Source organism: Phycodurus eques, chromosome 7 (genome assembly GCF_024500275.1).
Source record: "Phycodurus eques isolate BA_2022a chromosome 7, UOR_Pequ_1.1, whole genome shotgun sequence".
NCBI classification, from domain to species: domain Eukaryota; kingdom Metazoa; phylum Chordata; class Actinopteri; order Syngnathiformes; family Syngnathidae; genus Phycodurus; species Phycodurus eques.
Genome location: NC_084531.1, coordinates 12,803,372 through 12,822,395, shown reverse-complemented (window position 1 = coordinate 12,822,395; position 19,024 = coordinate 12,803,372). Strand labels below are relative to the sequence as shown.

At 40.8% G+C, this 19,024-nt stretch overlaps 1 protein-coding gene across 1 annotated transcript in view; it reads left to right on the top strand.

Moving 5' to 3' along the window:
• Nucleotides 1-19,024, top strand: part of clptm1 (CLPTM1 regulator of GABA type A receptor forward trafficking) — a 27,408-nt gene extending 8,384 nt beyond the window's left edge. Inside the window, exons 5-14 of the mRNA XM_061682334.1 lie at nucleotides 3,953-4,070; nucleotides 4,158-4,243; nucleotides 10,679-10,799; nucleotides 10,892-11,136; nucleotides 13,073-13,166; nucleotides 13,258-13,448; nucleotides 13,526-13,621; nucleotides 13,714-13,849; nucleotides 15,439-15,606; nucleotides 18,137-19,024. Of these exons, the coding sequence (XP_061538318.1) occupies nucleotides 3,953-4,070; nucleotides 4,158-4,243; nucleotides 10,679-10,799; nucleotides 10,892-11,136; nucleotides 13,073-13,166; nucleotides 13,258-13,448; nucleotides 13,526-13,621; nucleotides 13,714-13,849; nucleotides 15,439-15,606; nucleotides 18,137-18,309 (1,428 nt within the window). The 3' untranslated portion in view covers nucleotides 18,310-19,024. The remainder of the gene's footprint in view (nucleotides 1-3,952; nucleotides 4,071-4,157; nucleotides 4,244-10,678; nucleotides 10,800-10,891; nucleotides 11,137-13,072; nucleotides 13,167-13,257; nucleotides 13,449-13,525; nucleotides 13,622-13,713; nucleotides 13,850-15,438; nucleotides 15,607-18,136) is intronic.

Below are 19,024 nucleotides of genomic sequence, written 5' to 3'. Positions count from 1 at the left end.
AGCTTAAGTAATTTGGGAAAAGGAGAGTCGGCAGTTAGACGCCTGTCTCCTTCCGGTGTGATTCAATGAACTTTAGAAGAATATAATCCAATTATATTTGTCTCGTGTAGGGCACCACGTCTCTTTTTTTATATTTGTAAATTTTAGGAAAAGTGACGAAAAAACCCTCTATCAATCTCAGTATTTTAGAAGGCTCGCTACATGGATGAAATAATAGTTCTCTATTACAGCGGTTTTACTTTTTCACTCAAATACACAAAAGGACAGGAGAGGACTTAATGAGGAGAGCCAAGCTGCCTTTTTTTCCTCCTTCACAGCTGAACAGAGGGGGAAGGGGCGGCAGTGCACACACGTTATGTGAGTGACATTGGCAGAAAAAATTTCAAAACTTTTTTTTTCCAGAATTTATATCTTCAATAAAATTCAATGGTCTGAATTTTATTGAAGATACAAATTCTGGAATTTTTAGTAGGACTAGGCAGGCCCAAAAAATTAAATGTAAATTTGGCACACCACAGAGAAGGGTAATGTTAACAAGCCTGTCAAATTTGAATGAATGAAAAAATCACTAAGCATATAAAATCAGGTATCAAAACTTGAATAATAAAGGCCACCACCTCAGCTCGCAGACGCTGTGGATGTGTCAAATTGATGTGCCAAAAGGAATCAAACATACTGAGGGGATGATATCTTATACGATGTAATATCACGTTAGGAGGCTCAACTTCAAAATTTAATGGTTATTGTGGACTATAATCATAAAAATAAGCACACAACTCAACTTACTCTCGTTGTTGATGACATAATGTAATAGCTGAACATGGCACCTGACGACAGTGGCATGTTTAGGAGGAAGCCCAGGTAGTTAGACAGTCGGCACTGCCCCCATTCACTAGTATCAAGTTACCCATGAAGCCATGTTGTCTCTGAACGTTTACAAAGCTACCACGATCTGTCGTAAAATGCGCGCTGCAGAGTTGGCCGGTGGTGTTTGATGTTTAGCTCGCCATCTGCGTGTCTTTAAAAAGTCAATCGATTGCTTTTTTATTTCCTCATTTTCTGGGATTGAGTCATCCAGCGAAGACACATTTTCAGGGTGTAGCATCTTTAGCTTGGTAACTGCAAGTTGGAGTGGTAAATGGGTCTTGTTAAAGAAGCTAACCACAGTTAACTCATAAGTGAGCAACATAGCCAAGCAAAATGACTTCACTTTGTACTTATATAGTGGGGGAGGGTACTCACGCTAGAAAGTATACGCGTGTTTTAGTCCCGCCCAGAAAATCAGGAAAATTCAAACTGGTGAAAAAGATGCTTAAGATATAGAATGAGTACGGCAAGTATTCAGGCCCCCTTAAATTTTTCACTCTTTGTTAAATTGCAGCCATTTGCGAAAATAATTTAAGTTCATTTTATTTTCCTCAATGTACACACAGCACCCCATATTGACAGAAAAAAACGGAATTGTTGAAATCTTTGCAGATTTATTAAAAAAAGAAAAACTGAAATATCACACAGCCATAAGCATTCAGACCCTTTGCTGTGACACTCATATATTTAACTCGGGTGCTGTCCATTTCTTTTGATCATCCTTGATGGTTCTACACCTTCATTGGAGTCGAGCTGTGTTTGATTATACTGATTGGACTTGATTGGGAAAGCCACACACTTGTCTATATAAGACCTTACAGCTCACAGTGCATGTCAGAGCAAATGAGAATCATGAAGTCAAAGGATCTGCCTGAAGAGCTCAGAGACAGAATTGTGGCGAGGCACAGATCCGGCCAAGGCTGCAAAATAAATTCTGCTGCACTTAAGCTTCCTAAGAGCACAGTGGCCTCCATAATCCTTAAATGGAAGACGTTATGGACGACCAGAACCCTTCCTAGAGCTGGCCGTTCGGCCAAAATGAGTAATCGGGGGAGAAGAGCCTCGGTGAGAGAGGTAAAGAAGAACCCGTAGATCACCGTGGCTTAGCTCCAGAGATGCAGTCGGGAGATAGGAGAAAGTTCTAGAAAGTCAACCATCACTACAGCCCTCCACCAGTCGGGGCTTTATGGCAGAGTGGCCAGACGGAAGCCTCTCCTCAGTGCAAGACACATGAAAGCCCACATTGAGTTCGCTAAAAAACATGTGAAAGACTCCAAGATGGTGAGAAATAAGATTCTCTGGTCTAGTGAGACCAAGATAGAACTTTTTGGCCTTAATTCTTAGCGGTATGTGTGGAGAAAACCAGGCACCTGTCCAATACAGTCCCAACAGTGAAGCATGGTGGTGGCAGAATCATGCTGTGGGAGTGTTTTTCAGTTGCAGGGTCAGGACGACTGGTTGCAATCGAAGGAAAGATGAATGCAGCCAAGTACAGGGATATCCTGGATGAAAACCTTCTCCATAGTGCTCAGGACCTCAGACTGGGCCGAAGGTTCACCTTCCAACAAGACAATGACCCTAAGCACACAGTTGAAATAACAAAGGGGTGGCTTCAGAACAACTCTGTGACTGTTCTTGAATGGCCCAGGCAGAGTCCTGACTTAAACCCAATTGAGCATTTCTGGAGAGACCTGAAAATGGCTGTCCACCAATGTTCACCATCCAACCTGACAGAACTGGAGAGGATCTGCAAGGAGGAATCCCCAAATCCAGGTGTGAAAAACTTGTTTCATCATTCCCAAAAAGACTCATGGCTTTTTTTTGCTCAAAAAGAGTGCCTCTACTAAATACTGAGCAAAGGATCTGAATACTTATGGGTGTGTGATATTTCAGTTTTTCTTTTTTAATAAATCTGCAAAACAATTCTGTGTTTCTCTGTCAATATTGGGTGCTGTGTGTACATTGAGGGGGGGAAATGAACTTAAATTATTTTAGCAAATGTAACCAAGTGACAAATTTAAGGGGGGTTGAATAGTTTCCATACCCACTGTAGCTCAGCAATTCAGCAGTATATTTTTGTCTTTGCATATGTTTTCAGCACTTCAGACATATTTAATGTATTTAGAAACAAAATACGGATATCTGCGTAGAGCCCCTTTAACGAAGGTGCCAGTGTGTCGAATGGAACTGTTGCTAACAGTCCCTTCGACGAGAATCTTCTCAAAAACAAGGCAGATCCTTTCCAGACAGACAGAAGAAACCGGATGAGCTCCTCAAAGCTTGAGGCACTTGGTGTTTCTCAATGCCAATCAACTGTAGACAAGTTATCTATCAGCATAATTTATTTTCTTATATTTCCTTGTTTTGTAGTGATTGTTTTTTCACTATAAATTTGTTTAGTAGGAAAAAACGTTAAAAGCCTATAATAGTTAAGTTTAATTTTAAATACCTTTTCTTTTGTTTTATTTTTTTTTTTTTGCGTCACTGATGGTGTAGTGGTACACTCGCCTGACTTTGGTGCAGGCAGCGTGGGTTCAGTTCCCACTCAGTGACAGTGTGAATGTGAGTGTGAATGGTTGTCCGTGTCTATATGTGCCCTGCGACTGACTGGCGACCAGTTCAGGGTGTAATCCGCCTTTCGCCCGAAGTCAGCTGGGATAGGCTCCAGCGTCCCGCGACCCTAACCAGGATAAGCGGTGTTTAAAATGGATGGATGGATATTTGTTTGCACTATATAAGAGGATGGATCACAAATATGGTGCCTGCAGGCACCAGGTAGCACCCAAGGAACACAGGTCTGTTCTACAAGTTGCTCACCATTGATGGAACATTGTGATTTACTGTGTTAATATTTATTTATTTGTTTGTGTATTAATGTACCAAAGGTTATATATTTTGTTTAAAAATAAAATAGATTGTGTTCAATCGAGAAAAAAAAGGTGTTTTTGTTAACCTACATTTTTAAAATAGTAGATTTTGGAGCAGGAATTTAAATACCGTGATACCATGTTTTTTTTGCTCAAGCTTATCGTACCATCAAAATCTGATACTGTCCCATGCTTACTGTGTCTGTGTTGATTTCTAGGCAGTGCAGCAGAATGGCTCCCTCTACATACACACACACTTCACGAAAAGTGGACTGCACCCAGACCCTAAGCGCAAAGGGCAGTATCGCAGACTCGCAACTGTTCATGCGTCACGAAGTAAGCGCATGATGTGATCAGATTTTAAACATGCAATTCACTGTAAGTTGTGGTGATGTTTTAAATTGGACCATTTTGGCTTTTCAGTGCTAAACAAATTCAAACGTAGAAAGTTCATGAAGACCAAGAATCTGCTGACAGGAGAGACGGAAGCAGATCCAGAGATGATTAAGGTGGTTATTTTGTATTGCAATTAGTACTAGTTATGGGTAAAAACATTGATTCATCAATGCAATGCACTACTTCCCCCCCCCCCCAAAATTCAATATGGAGTCAGTAAATCCTCTTAATTGATTCACCTGCTGGCCAGTGGGGGGTGCTCTGCGTGTGATAGGCCTTGTATGGACCAGGGTTAAAAGAGTTTGGGATTTTCCATTATAGTTAGTTTTCATTTCGTTTTGACTTTTCTTTTTCAAATTCAGTCAGTTTTAATTAGTTTTTACAGCAGGTTTGTTAGTTTTTATTCGTTTTTTTTTTTTTTCAAAAATGCTTTTAGTTTTTAGATTTTTTTTATTGATTTATTTTTTTCCAAGTGTGAGATTTAAAAAAAAAAAGAAGAAGAAATCCCAATAAATATTGTGTAATAAATACTCTAAAGAATAGTTTAAAACAAAATTATTAACTTATTAACAGATGAACAACAACAAATCAAATACAGGTACTGTATAACAGTTTACAGAATTTGAAGTGCAATAAGTGCAGTGCATAATATTGCTTCTAAGGTTAGATTGGATGCATCACAACATACAGTAAAATCATTCATGACACAAGTTGTAATATGGCCTTTTAAGAAATGGGTTATGTTTAACTTAACTAGTTTAACTAATAAAGAAAAAAAGCTTATTTGCATGTTTTCCTTCCCTTGTTGCTAAATTGCAAACTTCTCAAGAGGACTTTCAGATTTGTGACTGTTAGATGGACAGAGATAGAAAGTAAGCTTTCTTTTACCTCCTGTATGAAAGTGCATCCAGTCTGTTTTTTGTTGTTGTTGTGACAAAGCTTTTCAAGTTTTCCTGCTTTTACTGAAGTAGTGCTGTGAAAATGTCCTGTTGTTGCAGTAGTTCAATCATCTGCTGTGTCAGCGAGACAAACTCCCTGCCTTTCGTGGCGGGGAACGGCACCATTTTGAGACTCTGCAGTTGTTTGTTTCTCCTGAGTTTTCCCCAAAAGACGAATAACCGACGTGCAGGTTCCGTTAAGGCGCTAGCTAGTCGGTAACAGTCTTAGCCATTTCCGTTAGCAACACGTAGCAACAAAAACAGCCTGGACATAAAAGTTGGCTTTGCAGCAAAACTTGTGCTTGGTCTGGCAAGCAGTCAATAAAGACAGCGCTGTTCGATTATATCACGTCTCGTAAACGCGCAAAAAGTGAAGTACAATTCCCAAAGGACAGTTCAACCTTTATCTGTTCTGTAACCATAGATCATTTTACACTTGAGACTATGTGAATTTGAGGATGCAGGTCTGGAAACAATGAGTCCTAGCCCTGGAACAATGAATCCCTGCAATTTACCATCATTGAGTACAGATACAGCAATCCTCCACTGTAGCACAGTTGTTGCTCCACGGACCTGCTATATTGCAGATTTTTATTTGTACAATATTTTTGTGTTATCCATTGCTCTTGCTTTTTGTTATGTTTCAACATGCCACAATAGCAATTTTGTACATCCTTTTTAAGAGCAATGAACTTTCAATTCCATTCAAAGAACATTGAACATTGGCATTGTAATGTCAAACAATTAATAAAGTATCTTAGATAAATACAAATATAAATAAATCAGACTCAGGCTCTGTTTGCACAAATTGCACTGAAAACAAATATTAAACATTTGGCACATAGGTATAGAGCCATTAACCCACTAATGAGGCCCAAAAAATGTCTTAAAACCTGCCAAATTCCAATGAATTAAACCCACCATGTATTTACTCATAAGCATTTGGGCTTTGTTACTGTTTTTAAATCCGATCCCATCCGTTTTAATATCACTGTTATTTTGTAGTCTTTTTTTATTCATTATATGAATTTTATGTAATGAAACATTTCTGCTGCCTCTTGGCTTTTGAAAAAAATATTTCATCTCCTAATAAGCTTTTACCTGGTTAATTATAGGATAAATAAAATGTCAAATAAGGCCCGCCCTTGAGCTGCTGGACAGTGATGTGAGACCTTTACCTGCTAATCAAATGACAAAGGGCCATTTGCTAAAATCATTTGTGAATTTTTTCCCCTTAATGTACACACAGCATCCCATATTGACAGAAAAAAAACAGAATTGTTGAAATTTTTGAAGATTTATTTAAAAAGGAAAACTGAAATAACACACAGGCATAAGTATTCAGACCCTTTTCTCAGTATTTAGTAGAAGCACCCTTTTGAGCTGATACAGCTGTGAGTCTTTTTGGGAATGATGCAACAAGTTTTCACACCTGGATTTGGGGATCCTCTGCCATTCCTCCTTGCAGATCCTCTTCAGTTTTGTCAGGTTGGATGGCGAATGTTGGTGGACAGCTATTTTCAGGTCTCTCCAGAGACGCTCAATTGGGTTTAAGTCAGGGCTCTGGCTGGGCCATTCAAAACAGTTCTGAAGCCACTCCGTTATTTTAGCTGTGTGTTTAGGGTCATTGTCTTGTTGGAAGGTGCACCTTTGGCCCAGTCTGAGGTCCTGAGCACTCTGGAGAAGGTTTTCGTCCAGGATATCTCTGTACTTGGCCGCATTCATATTTCCTTCAATTGCAACCAGTCGTCCTGTCCCTGCAGCTGAAAAACACCCCCACAGCATGACGCTGCCACCACCATGCATCACTGTTGGGACTGTATTGGACAGGTGATGAGCAGTGCCTGGTTTTTCTCCACACACCGCTTAGAATTAAGGCCAAAAAGTTCTATCTTGGTCTCATCAGACCAGAGAATCTTATTTATCACCATCTTTGAGTCCTTCAGGTGCTTTTTTTTTTTTACAAACTTGAGGAGAGGCTTCTGTCGGGTCACTCTGCCATAAAGCCCCGACTGGTGGAGGGCTGCAGTGAGCTCAGCCACAATGATCTTTGGGTTCTTCTTTACGTCTCTCACCAAGGCTCTTCTACCCCGATTGCTCAGTTTGGCTGGACGACCAGCTCTAGGAAGAGTTCTGGTCGTCCCAAATGTCTTCAATTTAAGGATTATGGAGTCCACTGTGCTCTTAGGAACCTTAAGTGGAGCAGAATTTTTTTGTAACCTTGGCTAGATCTGTACCTTGCCACGATTCTGTCTCTGAGCTCTTCAGGCAGTTCCTTTGACTTCATGATTCTCATTTGGTCTGACATGCACTGTGAGCTGTAAGGTCTTACTTATATAGACAGGTGTGTGGCTTTCCAATCAAGTACAATCAGTATAATCAAACAGCTGGACTGCAATAAAGGTGTAGAACCATCTCAAGGATGATCAGAAGAAATGTACAGCACTCGAGTTTAATAAGAGTGTCACAGCAAAGGGTCTGTATACTTATGGCTGTGTGATATTTCTGTTTTTCTTTTTCAATCTGCAAAAATTTCAACAATTCAGTTGTTTTTCTGTCAATATGGGGTGCTGTGTGTACATTGAGGGGAAAATTAATTTAAATGAATTTAGCAAATGGCTGCAATATAACAGAGTGAAACATTTAAGGGGATCTGAATACTTTTCGTACCCACTCTGCAGTGATACGTACCAGTCTTATTGGAATGAAAGTGTACACCTTTTTCATAACCTCTAGATGGTGGCATACATTTATAAAATGTGAAAGTCCCCCCCCCCCTTTATACCTATGTATAATGCGCACTATTGACTTTTGACAATTTTTGGGAAAGAAAGTGTGCATTATACACGAGAAATATGGTAAGTACTCTTGTGCAAACATAAAATTGCTGATATGAAATATTTCATATCAGCAATTTTGTGGCCCCATCTCTTGATTGATGAGTGTGATAACTCTTTAACACCTAATGAATCAAGCAGACACCAAAGTTGGATTTTGAACATTAAAATGAAATATTCTCAGTTTTAAGCTGCTACCAAAACATGCACGCACGAGTTCCGTTTCTACGGAACACAAGTTAGAATGCCCTACGTTAATCCAGAAGTAAAGTCATATGTACAGTAGATATTTTTATGAAAAATGCATCTAGGCCATAAATATTAAATTGTGATGTAAAATAGTATGATGCAACTGAAGTTGCCTTTTTGTGCCATGTGACCACATTCTTAAACTGCTGGGCAATCTAGTTCATTGTGCGTCATCCGTAACCTCGAAAGCCCGTATACTTGCACGACTTCATCAAGGGCCGGATTTAGTAAGGTCTCAAATCGGGCCCTAAACACTCAACAGATTGTGTACGCTTATAGTGGCCGTGTTGTGCATGATCCACTAAAAATTTTATCTTTTATTACACTAGGATTCTGAATAGCAGGCACTAAATTGTTTATTCACTCTAGAACAGATTGTTGCTGTTGGCAACAGGTGTAAAAGTGGTACAGACCGCCATATTTTAAAAATGGTTTTGAACTCTGGATATCCCTGGTTTTCAATATGGAAAATTTGCGAGCGCACCTGGCTCGTTGTCCTAAGTTCCTTTTTGGCCTCGTGGATGAGTCACTCTTGGATGAGTTATTGCCATTGTAGAATTTAATAAAATTCTGATTATCCACAATTAATTCATGATTTAACAAGGGAGGTCATTACTTTTTCATGCAGAGCCAGGTCCTTAATAAATGAAATTATTCAAAAACAGCATTTTAAGTTAATTTGAGTTCTATTTGTCTGTTTAAATTTGTTTGATCTTAAATTAAAGTGGGGAAACAGGAAAAATATAAGAATTTGAGAAGGCGGCCAATAATTTTTCGCGGCACTGTATGTTCCAATAATTTTTGTTTCTGACATTTCAAAAATGTTTACCTTACTGGAAAATAGGACAATGAACGAGTTGATACTGATTCGAGTCTACTTGTCAGTGCGGGGGGGGAAAAACGGTGTGTCAGAATTTTCAGATTCTAATGAAAACGAATCAAAGAATAATTTACTATGACAAGGTGCTACCGTGCCATGTTTACTTTTTGTGTTACTGTCAGTGCGGGGGGAAAAAAACGGTGTGTCAGAATTTTCAGATTCGAATGAAAACGAATCAAAGAATAATTTACTATGACAAGGTGCTACCGTGCCATGTTTACTTTTTGTGTTACGACCACCACCGTTTTGACTTGGTGCGCATGCGCATATGCTCAGTTGTACACTTACGACTGTAGCCGTTCATCAGATCATAAAACACGGATGCACGTAGCTGTCTCCCCCAAAATGATAATCTCCGCCGAACTAGGCGTCCGAGGGCCAAATGCCCAAAGAGCTGCATAAATGTTCATGACTGCAACCGTAGCAGAAAGAACGGGAGAAAGTTGTGCAAGATATATTCATCACATTGTGGCAGATGATTGCTAGCAGCTAGCACCTAACTAGCGGTTAATGTTCTCAGCCAGTGTGGATTTACGTATTTTACGGCACAGAGACCGGCGCAAAACAGACCATGGCCTCAATATGGCGAGGCATCCTGGTTAAAGTAATACATTTTGGAATAAAAAGTGTTTTGGTAACCTCTTTTTGGCAGCTGCCAAAATGTGTCAGTGTACCTCTTTCTGGTGTTGTGGCACAATCTGCTACCCCCCAATAAAAGATGCCAGGATTTAACCAGAGAGCTATAAATAGTTTTCAAATAATCTCATTGGATTATTTGATTGATTGAGGCAGTCTCAACAACAATCAGGCACCGTGCACTCCAATTTATTGGACATGTTGTGCGTCTGTGTAACGGCACTCCAGCCATGCCGGTGATCCAGGCAGCCACCCAACCTCCTCCTCCCGGCTGGTGACGCCCCCAGTGAGGTCCCAAGCTCTCCTGGGTGTCAGGTTGCGGTGTTCTGCCCCGTCCACCATTATCCACCAGGCACAAGACCGGACTGTCTATCGGGAGATGGTTGCTACGGACGAGCTCCGGCCAGGCGCTCACTAGAGAAATTTTATTTTTCCTTTGTTGGACAATGACGTCTTTATTTTGGTATAGTACAAGGAGTAACAATTCAATTGTGATTCTCTAGTCATTCATTACTGTGAATAAGAATAGCAATTAGGGATTTATAGTGCAAGTCCGACCTCTAGTAGAAAAGCTCAGTTCTGACCGTCTCCTCTCATTTTGCGTATGTGTCCTCGCCACAATAACCGCAGAAATCGTTACACGCAGCAGTGCCAATTTGCACATGCCTTTCAGACACAAGACACAAAATGAGCCTTGCCATATCGTCTCAGGTTTGATTAATCACATTGCACATGCGTAAGTCATGTATTTGCATCTACTCCCAAGTATTTAGTGTTTTGGGGTAGAACAGCGCAAAATGGACTGAGCAGCAATTTTGTCCAGTGTGCCCGGTTAGTAGATGTGCCCTTTTTTAGTTATCGTGATGTACAGTTGGTGCCAGCAACGTAAACCCTTACTTGAGTGAAGCGAAACAACATTTAACAAATTAACACATTCCTTTGAATGGAAAAAAGCCTTTCCAGAAGTGTATTGATTGTTGACATCTGTGCAATTTAATTTCCTCTCAGCGGGCTGAGAGCCACGGTCCAGTGGAGATCATCTCTCACTGGCACCCCAACCTCACCATCAACATGGTGGACGACCACACAGCCTGGGTGAAAGGCTCTGTCCCACCTCCGCTAGACCAACGTAAGTTTTTCAACTACAAGATACCTGTATGTGAAATATTGAAGATGTGTTCAGAGACACCTTTAACATTCCTCTGCTCCGTCTTCCACCAGATGTGAAGTTTGATGCGGTGAGCGGTGACTACTACCCAATAGTGTACTTCAATGACTACTGGAACCTTCAGAAGGACTACTATCCCATCAACAACACCCTGACAACACTACCGCTGCGCCTTAACTACTGCCCGCTGTCCTTGTGGCGCTGGCAGCTCTACGCTGCCCAGAATGCTCGCTCGATGTGGAACTTCCTGCCTGAGGACACCTACGAGCAGTCTGACGAGGATCAGGACTCTGTCAAGGTAGGGTGGATGTAACAATCTCTCTGCTGCTTTGAACAGTGGCACTTATTTCATAGTTCTGGACTTTAAAATAATTTCTGCAGAGAAAAATTCCTCCCAAAATATAGTGGCACCAGAAATTATTCACACCCCTTCACTTTTTCCACATTTTGCTATGTTAGACTTAAAGCTGCTTTGAGTACAGTTTTCTTTTTAAAAAAATCTACATAAAATATCCCATAATGACAAAGTAAAAACATTTACAGACAATTGTGCAAACTTATTGAAAATGTAAACATAATTGGTACATAAGTATTCACACCCTTGGCTTAATATTTTGGTGAAGCACCTTTGGGAGCAATCACAGCCTTCACAAGTCTTCTTGGGTATGTCTATGGCACACCTGTTGTGGGGCATGTTGTCCCATTCTTCTCTGCAGATCCTCTCAATGTCAGTCAGATTGGATGTACAGCGTCAGTGGACAGCCATTTTTCGGTCTTTCTAAAGATGTTCGATTGGATTCAAGTCCTGGCTGTGGCTGGGCCACTTAAGGAGATTCACAGGCTGCTCCTGAAGCCACTCCTTTGGTATCTTGGCTGTGGGCCTTGGGTCATTGTCGTGTTGGAACATGAAGCGAAGCCCTAGTCTGAGTTCCAGAGCACTCTGGAGCAAGTTCTCTAGAAGAATTTCTCTATATTTGGCAGCTGTCATCTTACACTCTATACGGACTAGTCACCCAGTTCCTGCAGCAGAAAAACAGCCCCACAGCATGATGCTGCCACCACCATGCTTCACAGTAGGGATGTTGTTAGCCAGGTGATGAGCAGTGCCTCTTCTCGAGATATGACGCTTGCAATTAAGGCCAAAAAAAAATCTATTTGGTTTCGTCAGACCAGATAATTTATTTTCTACAGGTCTGAGAATCCTTAAGGTACCATTTGGCAAACTCCAATTGGACTGCCATGTGCCCTTTAGTGAAAAGTGGCTTCCGTTTTGCCACTGTACCATAAAGGCCTGATTGGTGGAGTCCGTTAGCAATGGTTGACCTCAGTAGTACTTTTAGGCTTGTTTTCTAATTAAATTAGATTTTATGCCAAATTGTGGCCCTCCCACATTTTGGTCATGTCAAACTGACACATCAGGAGCACGAGGCGATGACATTTCCTTATTGAACTATATAGTGTACGGTGTAATTTTTGCCTATATTGAAAGTCTGGATGTTTTTTTTGTGGACAATAACAAGTAGGGTTCGGAATCATTTGAATTTGGGCAATTCCAGTCCCTATTCCGGTTCCTTATTTCGATTCCAGTTCCTAACGATTCTCGATTCCGATTATTTTAGGGGGCTGGGTCATGTTTTAAATAAATGGTGTCCAAATTATGAACATCCATTTGGACTGGTGTATAATCCGCCAACTCCGGAGGTAGACGATGCACCGCTTCCTCTTCTACGTCGCTTTCGTCAGACTCATTGTCAGTTGGAGGTACAGATACACAGGCCTAGAGTGCCCTCTTGCGGTTGTCAGTGTGAATATAACATTAAAATTATATAAAAATGTGTTAAAAATGTCACATATAAATCGCTCCGGTGAATAAATCGCTCCGGTGTATAAGTCGCACACCCGGCCAAACTATGAAAAAAACTGCAACTTGTAGTCCGAACAATATGGTAGTTCAGTGAGGAAATGTCATCGCTTACTGCTCGTTACATGCCAGGCTGTGACAGGCTGTTGTGTCCAAAATGTGGGCGGGCCAAAATCTGCCTGAAAATCAAATATTTAAACGGAAAACTAGCCTAAATTTACTACTGAGTATATTTTGGGGTGATATTTTTTTCTACAGACATCATTTGTAAGTCCAGAACTATGAAATAAGTGCAAATATTCACAAACTTTTATCTTGTGATATGAAGCAACCTAAACTCCTAGTGCTTTAAGTATTAAAATTATCTTTAAAGGTGGCCCTACTGGAAACCAACCCCTACCTCCTGGGACTCACCATTGTGGTCTCCATTGTACACAGCATCTTTGAGTTTCTGGCCTTTAAGAATGGTAAAGTCAAGACAACACCACTCATCGTGTGCATGCTTAAGACACTTCCTTGTTGTACCTTGCTGTTTTCATCCACTCTGACCTTCTCTAGACATCCAGTTCTGGAACAGCCGACAGTCTTTGGAAGGCCTCTCCGTGCGCTCCATCATCTTCGGAGTGTTTCAGTCTCTGGTGGTGCTGCTGTACATTCTTGACAACGAGACCAACTTTGTGGTGCAGGTCAGCGTCTTCATCGGCCTTCTTATCGACCTCTGGAAAATCACCAAAGTCATGGATGTCAAAGTAAGTCAAAACCATGCACAATATTTTTTATGATTGTTGCAGGTTTCGATGTCAGAATTTGTTTTGTCTTTCCATAGTTGGACAGAGAGAACAAAATTGCAGGATTCCTCCCGAGACTTGTGTTCAAAGACAAGTCCACATATGTGGCATCTTCTACCAAAATCTATGACGATGTAAGTCTAAAGCATTGTTGAACTACTTGAGGAAAAAAAATTATGATGATGTGTACTTATTTTTGACCTGGTCCCTCTGGCTCTGTACACAGATGGCCTTCAAGTACTTGTCGTGGCTGCTTTACCCTCTGTTTGGCTGCTATGCCATCTACAGTTTATTGTATGTCGAGCACAAAGGCTGGTACTCATGGGTACTCGGCATGCTCTATGGCTTCTTGCTAACCTTCGGTAAGTAAGGCAACATTGTATTTTCGTTCCAGTCGGACACTGTGCTTCTTAGGCCTGCCGCACACACAGCGACGCGGCCGAACGAGACTGAACTGGACAGTTCATTTTCTTTCCACATTAATGTACACATAGCACCCCATATTGACAGAAAAAAAAACTGAATTGTTGAAATTTTTGCAGATTTATTGAAAAAGAAAAACTGAAATATCACACAGCCATAAGTATTCAGATCCTTTGCTCAGTATTTAGTAGACGCACCCTTTTGAGCTAATAGAGCCATTTTTCACACCTGGATTTGGCGATCATCTCCCATTCCTCCTTGCAAATCCTCTCCAGTTCTGTCAGGTTGGATGTTGAATGTTGGTGGGCAGTCATTTTCAGGTCTTTCCAGAGATGTTCAATTGGGTTTAAGTCAGGGCTCTGGCTGGGCCATTCTAAAACAGTCACGGAGTTGTTCTGAAGCCACTCCTTTGGTATTTTAGCTGTGTGCTTAGGGTCATTGACTTTTTTTAAGTTGAACCTTCGGCCCAGTCTGAGGTTCTGAGCACTCTGGAGAAGGTTTTCGTCCAGGATATCTCTGTACTTGGTCGCATTCATCTTTTCTTCAATTGCAACCAATCTCCCTGTCCCTGCAGCTGAAAAACACCCCCTTAAGTGGAGCAGAAATCTTTTTGTAGCCTTGGCCAGATCTATGCCTTGCCACATTTCTGTCTCTGAGCTCGTCAGGCAGTTCCTTTGACCTCATGATTCTCATTTGCTCTGACATCCACTGTGAGCTGTTAGGAGAAGAAATGGACAGCACCCGACCGAGTTCGATATGAGTGCCTCAGCAAAGGGTCTGAATACTTACGGCTGTGTGGAGTTTGCATGTTCTCCCCATGCCTGCATGGGTTTTCTCCGAACACTCCGGTTTCCTCCCACATCCCAAAAACATGCATGTTAGGTTAATTGACAACTATAAATTGCCCGGAGGTGTGAATGTGAGTGCGAATGGTTGTTTGTTTGTATGTGCCCTGCGATTGGCTGGCAACCAATTCAGGGTGTACCCCACCTCCTGCCCAATGATAGCTGGGATAGGCTCCAGCACGCCCGCGACCCTAGTGAGGAGAAGTGGCTCAGAAAATGGATGGATGGATGGATGGATAGTTTAGCAATGTTAGGCTATTATAACAGTCCATGTAGCTACATGCATGACTCTGCTCATCTCCAAACCACACTATAGATTTATGACCACACACCTGCTTGTCCTTCTGTTTGCAGTTGTCATTTAAATTGTCACAATTGCTAACCTGTCTGACATCTGCGACACTATTTTCCTGCAATTCAGGTTTCGAATTGCAGCACAACTAATCAACCACTCATGAAAACTAGTTGCACAACCCTGCACACCAGCTCTGGATGCGGCGGACCTTTGACCGCCAGATTCTTGCCTCTCTTAGTGACTTGACTTGGACCACTGTTTTTCTACTTGCATCATGGTTGCATGTTCAGGTCCCAATTGTCTCTGCGAATGCGCTGACTCCAAACAGGAGTCACACATCACCTGCAAACTGATGTTTCACATCTCTCTCTCTCTCTCTCCATTTCAGGCTTCATCACAATGACGCCGCAGCTATTCATTAACTACAAAATGAAGTCAGTGGCCCACCTCCCGTGGAGGATGCTCACATACAAGGCTCTCAATACGTTCATTGATGACCTATTTGCCTTTGTCATCAAGATGCCCATGATGTACAGGATAGGATGCCTCAGAGATGGTACATCTGCTCTTAAATAATAATTAACACAAATAGTCTATTTTGTACATACTGTCACTGAAATGCAACGAATGAATGGCAGTACCCACTAAAACTGCCTCTGGTTACAACATCCGCTTCCTTTGTAAATACAGTGTCTTGAAAAGGTATTTGTACCCCTTGAAGGTTTTCACATTTTTCCAATTTACAACCTATGAGATTTTATGATTGACCAACACAATGTAGCACAAGTTTCAAGTAGAATGTAAATGATACATAGTTTTCAAAGTGTTACATTTTTGTACATTTATATTCAGCCTACCTGCATCAATACTTTGTAGATTCATCTTTTGCGGCAATTAGAGATACAGGTCTTTCTGGTGGGTTCGTTGGTCTTCATGTTGCTTTTGTTCACTTGTGTTCTCTGACAAACCACTGAGGCTTTCAAAGAACAGATGTATTTCTATTAAGAGTAAATTATGCACAGGTGGACTCTTTACTAATTGGTGGCTTTTGGAGGCACTGGATTGTATTTAGGGGTATCAGAGTACAGGGGGCTGAATACAAATGTACACCTCACTTTTCAGATTGACTTTATTTTCACTTAGAATTTTGAAAATAGTATATAATTTTCATTCCACTTCACAATTATGTGCGACTTTCTGTTGGTCTGTCAAACAAATCTCAACAAAATGTAAAGTTTGTGATTGTAAGGTCACAAAATGTGAAAAAGGTCAAGGCGTATGAGTACTTTTTTAAGGTGCTGTACCTTTACTGTGACTGATACGACAATGTATCATGGTGGACGTCTTTAACATAAATCACAGATGTGGCATCTGTAAAGCTGCCATTTACGGTGTTTATATTATTTTACCACTTACCAGAAGAGTGTTAGAGATTGCAAAGAAACAAAATAATTGGCATCTGTGGATAAAAAGATGAGCAAAGCACATTTGCTGGAAAGGTGACAGAATGTTGGTGAGAATTTTGGAGTGGGTTCACTTCATGCTTGAGAAGAAAAGTATAATGTACAGTAAAAAATATTTGTGAAGTATTAAAGGATGAAAGTGAGAGAAATGTACCCTTCACTGAATGGGAAACATGGTAAGACTTCCCACTTTAATTCATTTTAGGTTAAATTAGATTTATACTTTTTCAATCCCGTAGATATTCTGGTTTTCGTTACAAACTGAGTTCAAATGGGCTATTGGAGATGCCAATGGTTCCGATTTCTCCGTATTTTGTACAGACACTTGCCATGTGGTCACCATTACGAGAAAGTCGAAAATGTTCGAGAGACCAAGCGAATAGACTTCAAGCGCTTAACATGTATGTAGCGTGGCTTGTGATTGCAAGACAAAAATAATCACATGCTTCAATTAAGCCAGCGTAACTTCTGATTGTCCGACAAGTTTTGGTCAGTTGCCTGGCTGTATCTAAATTTTAAGCACAACGGCTCATTATTCTATACCGAGACAAGACTACCACAATATCGAGGCACTTTAAATTTCGCAATATCGTGAATATTGTGATATTCCTACTAGACATGCATAAGTACATGTAAGTCACCTTAATGAGCATCTACATGGTCACTTACATGTGTAAACATGTACATGTGTATTTAAACACATACACGCCCACATATGTATATATACACCCACACACACACAGACCTTAAACCCAAATACTGTAGTCAGAACCACCATGTACATAAAAACCGGTAACACATATTTTATAGTCTATGCATACTGCAAGTTCTGTGTTTTCATTTTTACTTTTTAGATCTGCATAATAAATGTTCTTAAAATTAATTTTTTTTAAATCAGTTTAGCTTTGTTAAAGGACGACTGGATGACAAGGACTGATATTTCTTGTAATGTGTTTTTCAGTAAATAAAACTCATTCAATTATTGTATATTTATCCATTAAGTGACAAGACAGTATTGAATAAATTTTAAAAAATTAAATGTCAATATTTTGTCACTCAAAATTATTCAAAGAATGGAAGAACAGAGTTTTTCTGGTTGCGTGTTTGTTTTGGCTGAGATGCAAATGTTCCTGACAAACCAAAATGTTCCTGACAAAATATCCAGAATGTTCCTGAGAGATGATGATAGAGGTTGGCATCTCTGATTGGCTGCATGATGGCTTGGTGGTTACGTCTATTTTACAGTTCAGAGGTTCAGATCGCTGCTCTGGCCTACCTGTGTTCCTTTCATTGTTCTCCCCATGCCCGCGTGTGTTTTCTCCAAGGGCTCTGGATTCCGCTCACATTCATAAAACATGCATGTTGGATTCACTGGGACCGTGGGGTGTAAATGTGAGTGTGAATAGTTGTCTGTAAGTGGCTTGAAATTGGCTAGTGACCAGCCCACTGTGTACTCCTTCTCTCCCCAAAGTCAGCAGGGATGAGCTGCAGCTCACCTGCAACCCTAATGAGGACAACTGCAAAAGAAAATATATGGAAAATTACTAATAAAGGCCTATTATATCACTGCCACTGGCCACCACACGACGAAATGCATTAACACGTCCTCTGTCCTCTCTGCAGATGTTGTGTTCTTCATCTACCTGTATCAGCGCTGGATTTATCGAGTGGACCCCAATAGGGTCAACGAGTATGGCACCAGTGGAGTGGACCACCACCAGGATGACACAACAGCAGTCGATGCCCCGGCGGCAGACATCACGGCCAACCCAGACAGGGAGAAAAAGAACAATTAAGCCAGACAAAGACGCCCACCCCCAATGTTCAGCCTCCCTGGCTCTCGGCGCCAGAGCAAAGAGTACTTGTGGAAATTAGGCAGTTGGGGTCGGCTGTCATGGACAGGGACATCACTTTAGGGAAAAGAAAAAAGAAAAAAAATGCAGATCAACTGTTTTCTCTGATTCCAGTACACATCCACAGAGAATCGTCATCACTGTAGACTTGGTAAATTTGTATTTTTCTTCCCCGCCCTCTCGTTTTGCAGTTCAAGTGAAGTAAAACAAAACGTGATGTACTGTATTCTGTTTGATTTTGAGAGTGTACAGTGTCTTGGAATTGAGGCTGGTGGAGTTTTTGTTTGGACATTTATTTTACGTGGAAGAAAAGCCAAGTGAAGCATTTCTTCTTTGTCTAAATTCCTTGTGAATCTTTTCATTCCACATGAGCATCGAGTTGTTTGAAGAAAACTGGAAAATCACCCTGGGATGAAGCCAACAGGACATGAGCGACAAGACTGACGACTACCCTCAATTATTTTTTAGCAAATTGTTCATGTTCTAAACTGGAACAGAAAAAAAGCAGCCTTGTTGGTATTAATATAAAAAATATTGTCAGAGTTGTTTTTCCATCACCAATTAATTATTTTTTGTATGTCCCCAATGTGTACAGAACTCCAGCTTGTTAATGAGTGCCCATGTCCTAGGTGTCTCGCAGTAATATACCAATCTAATC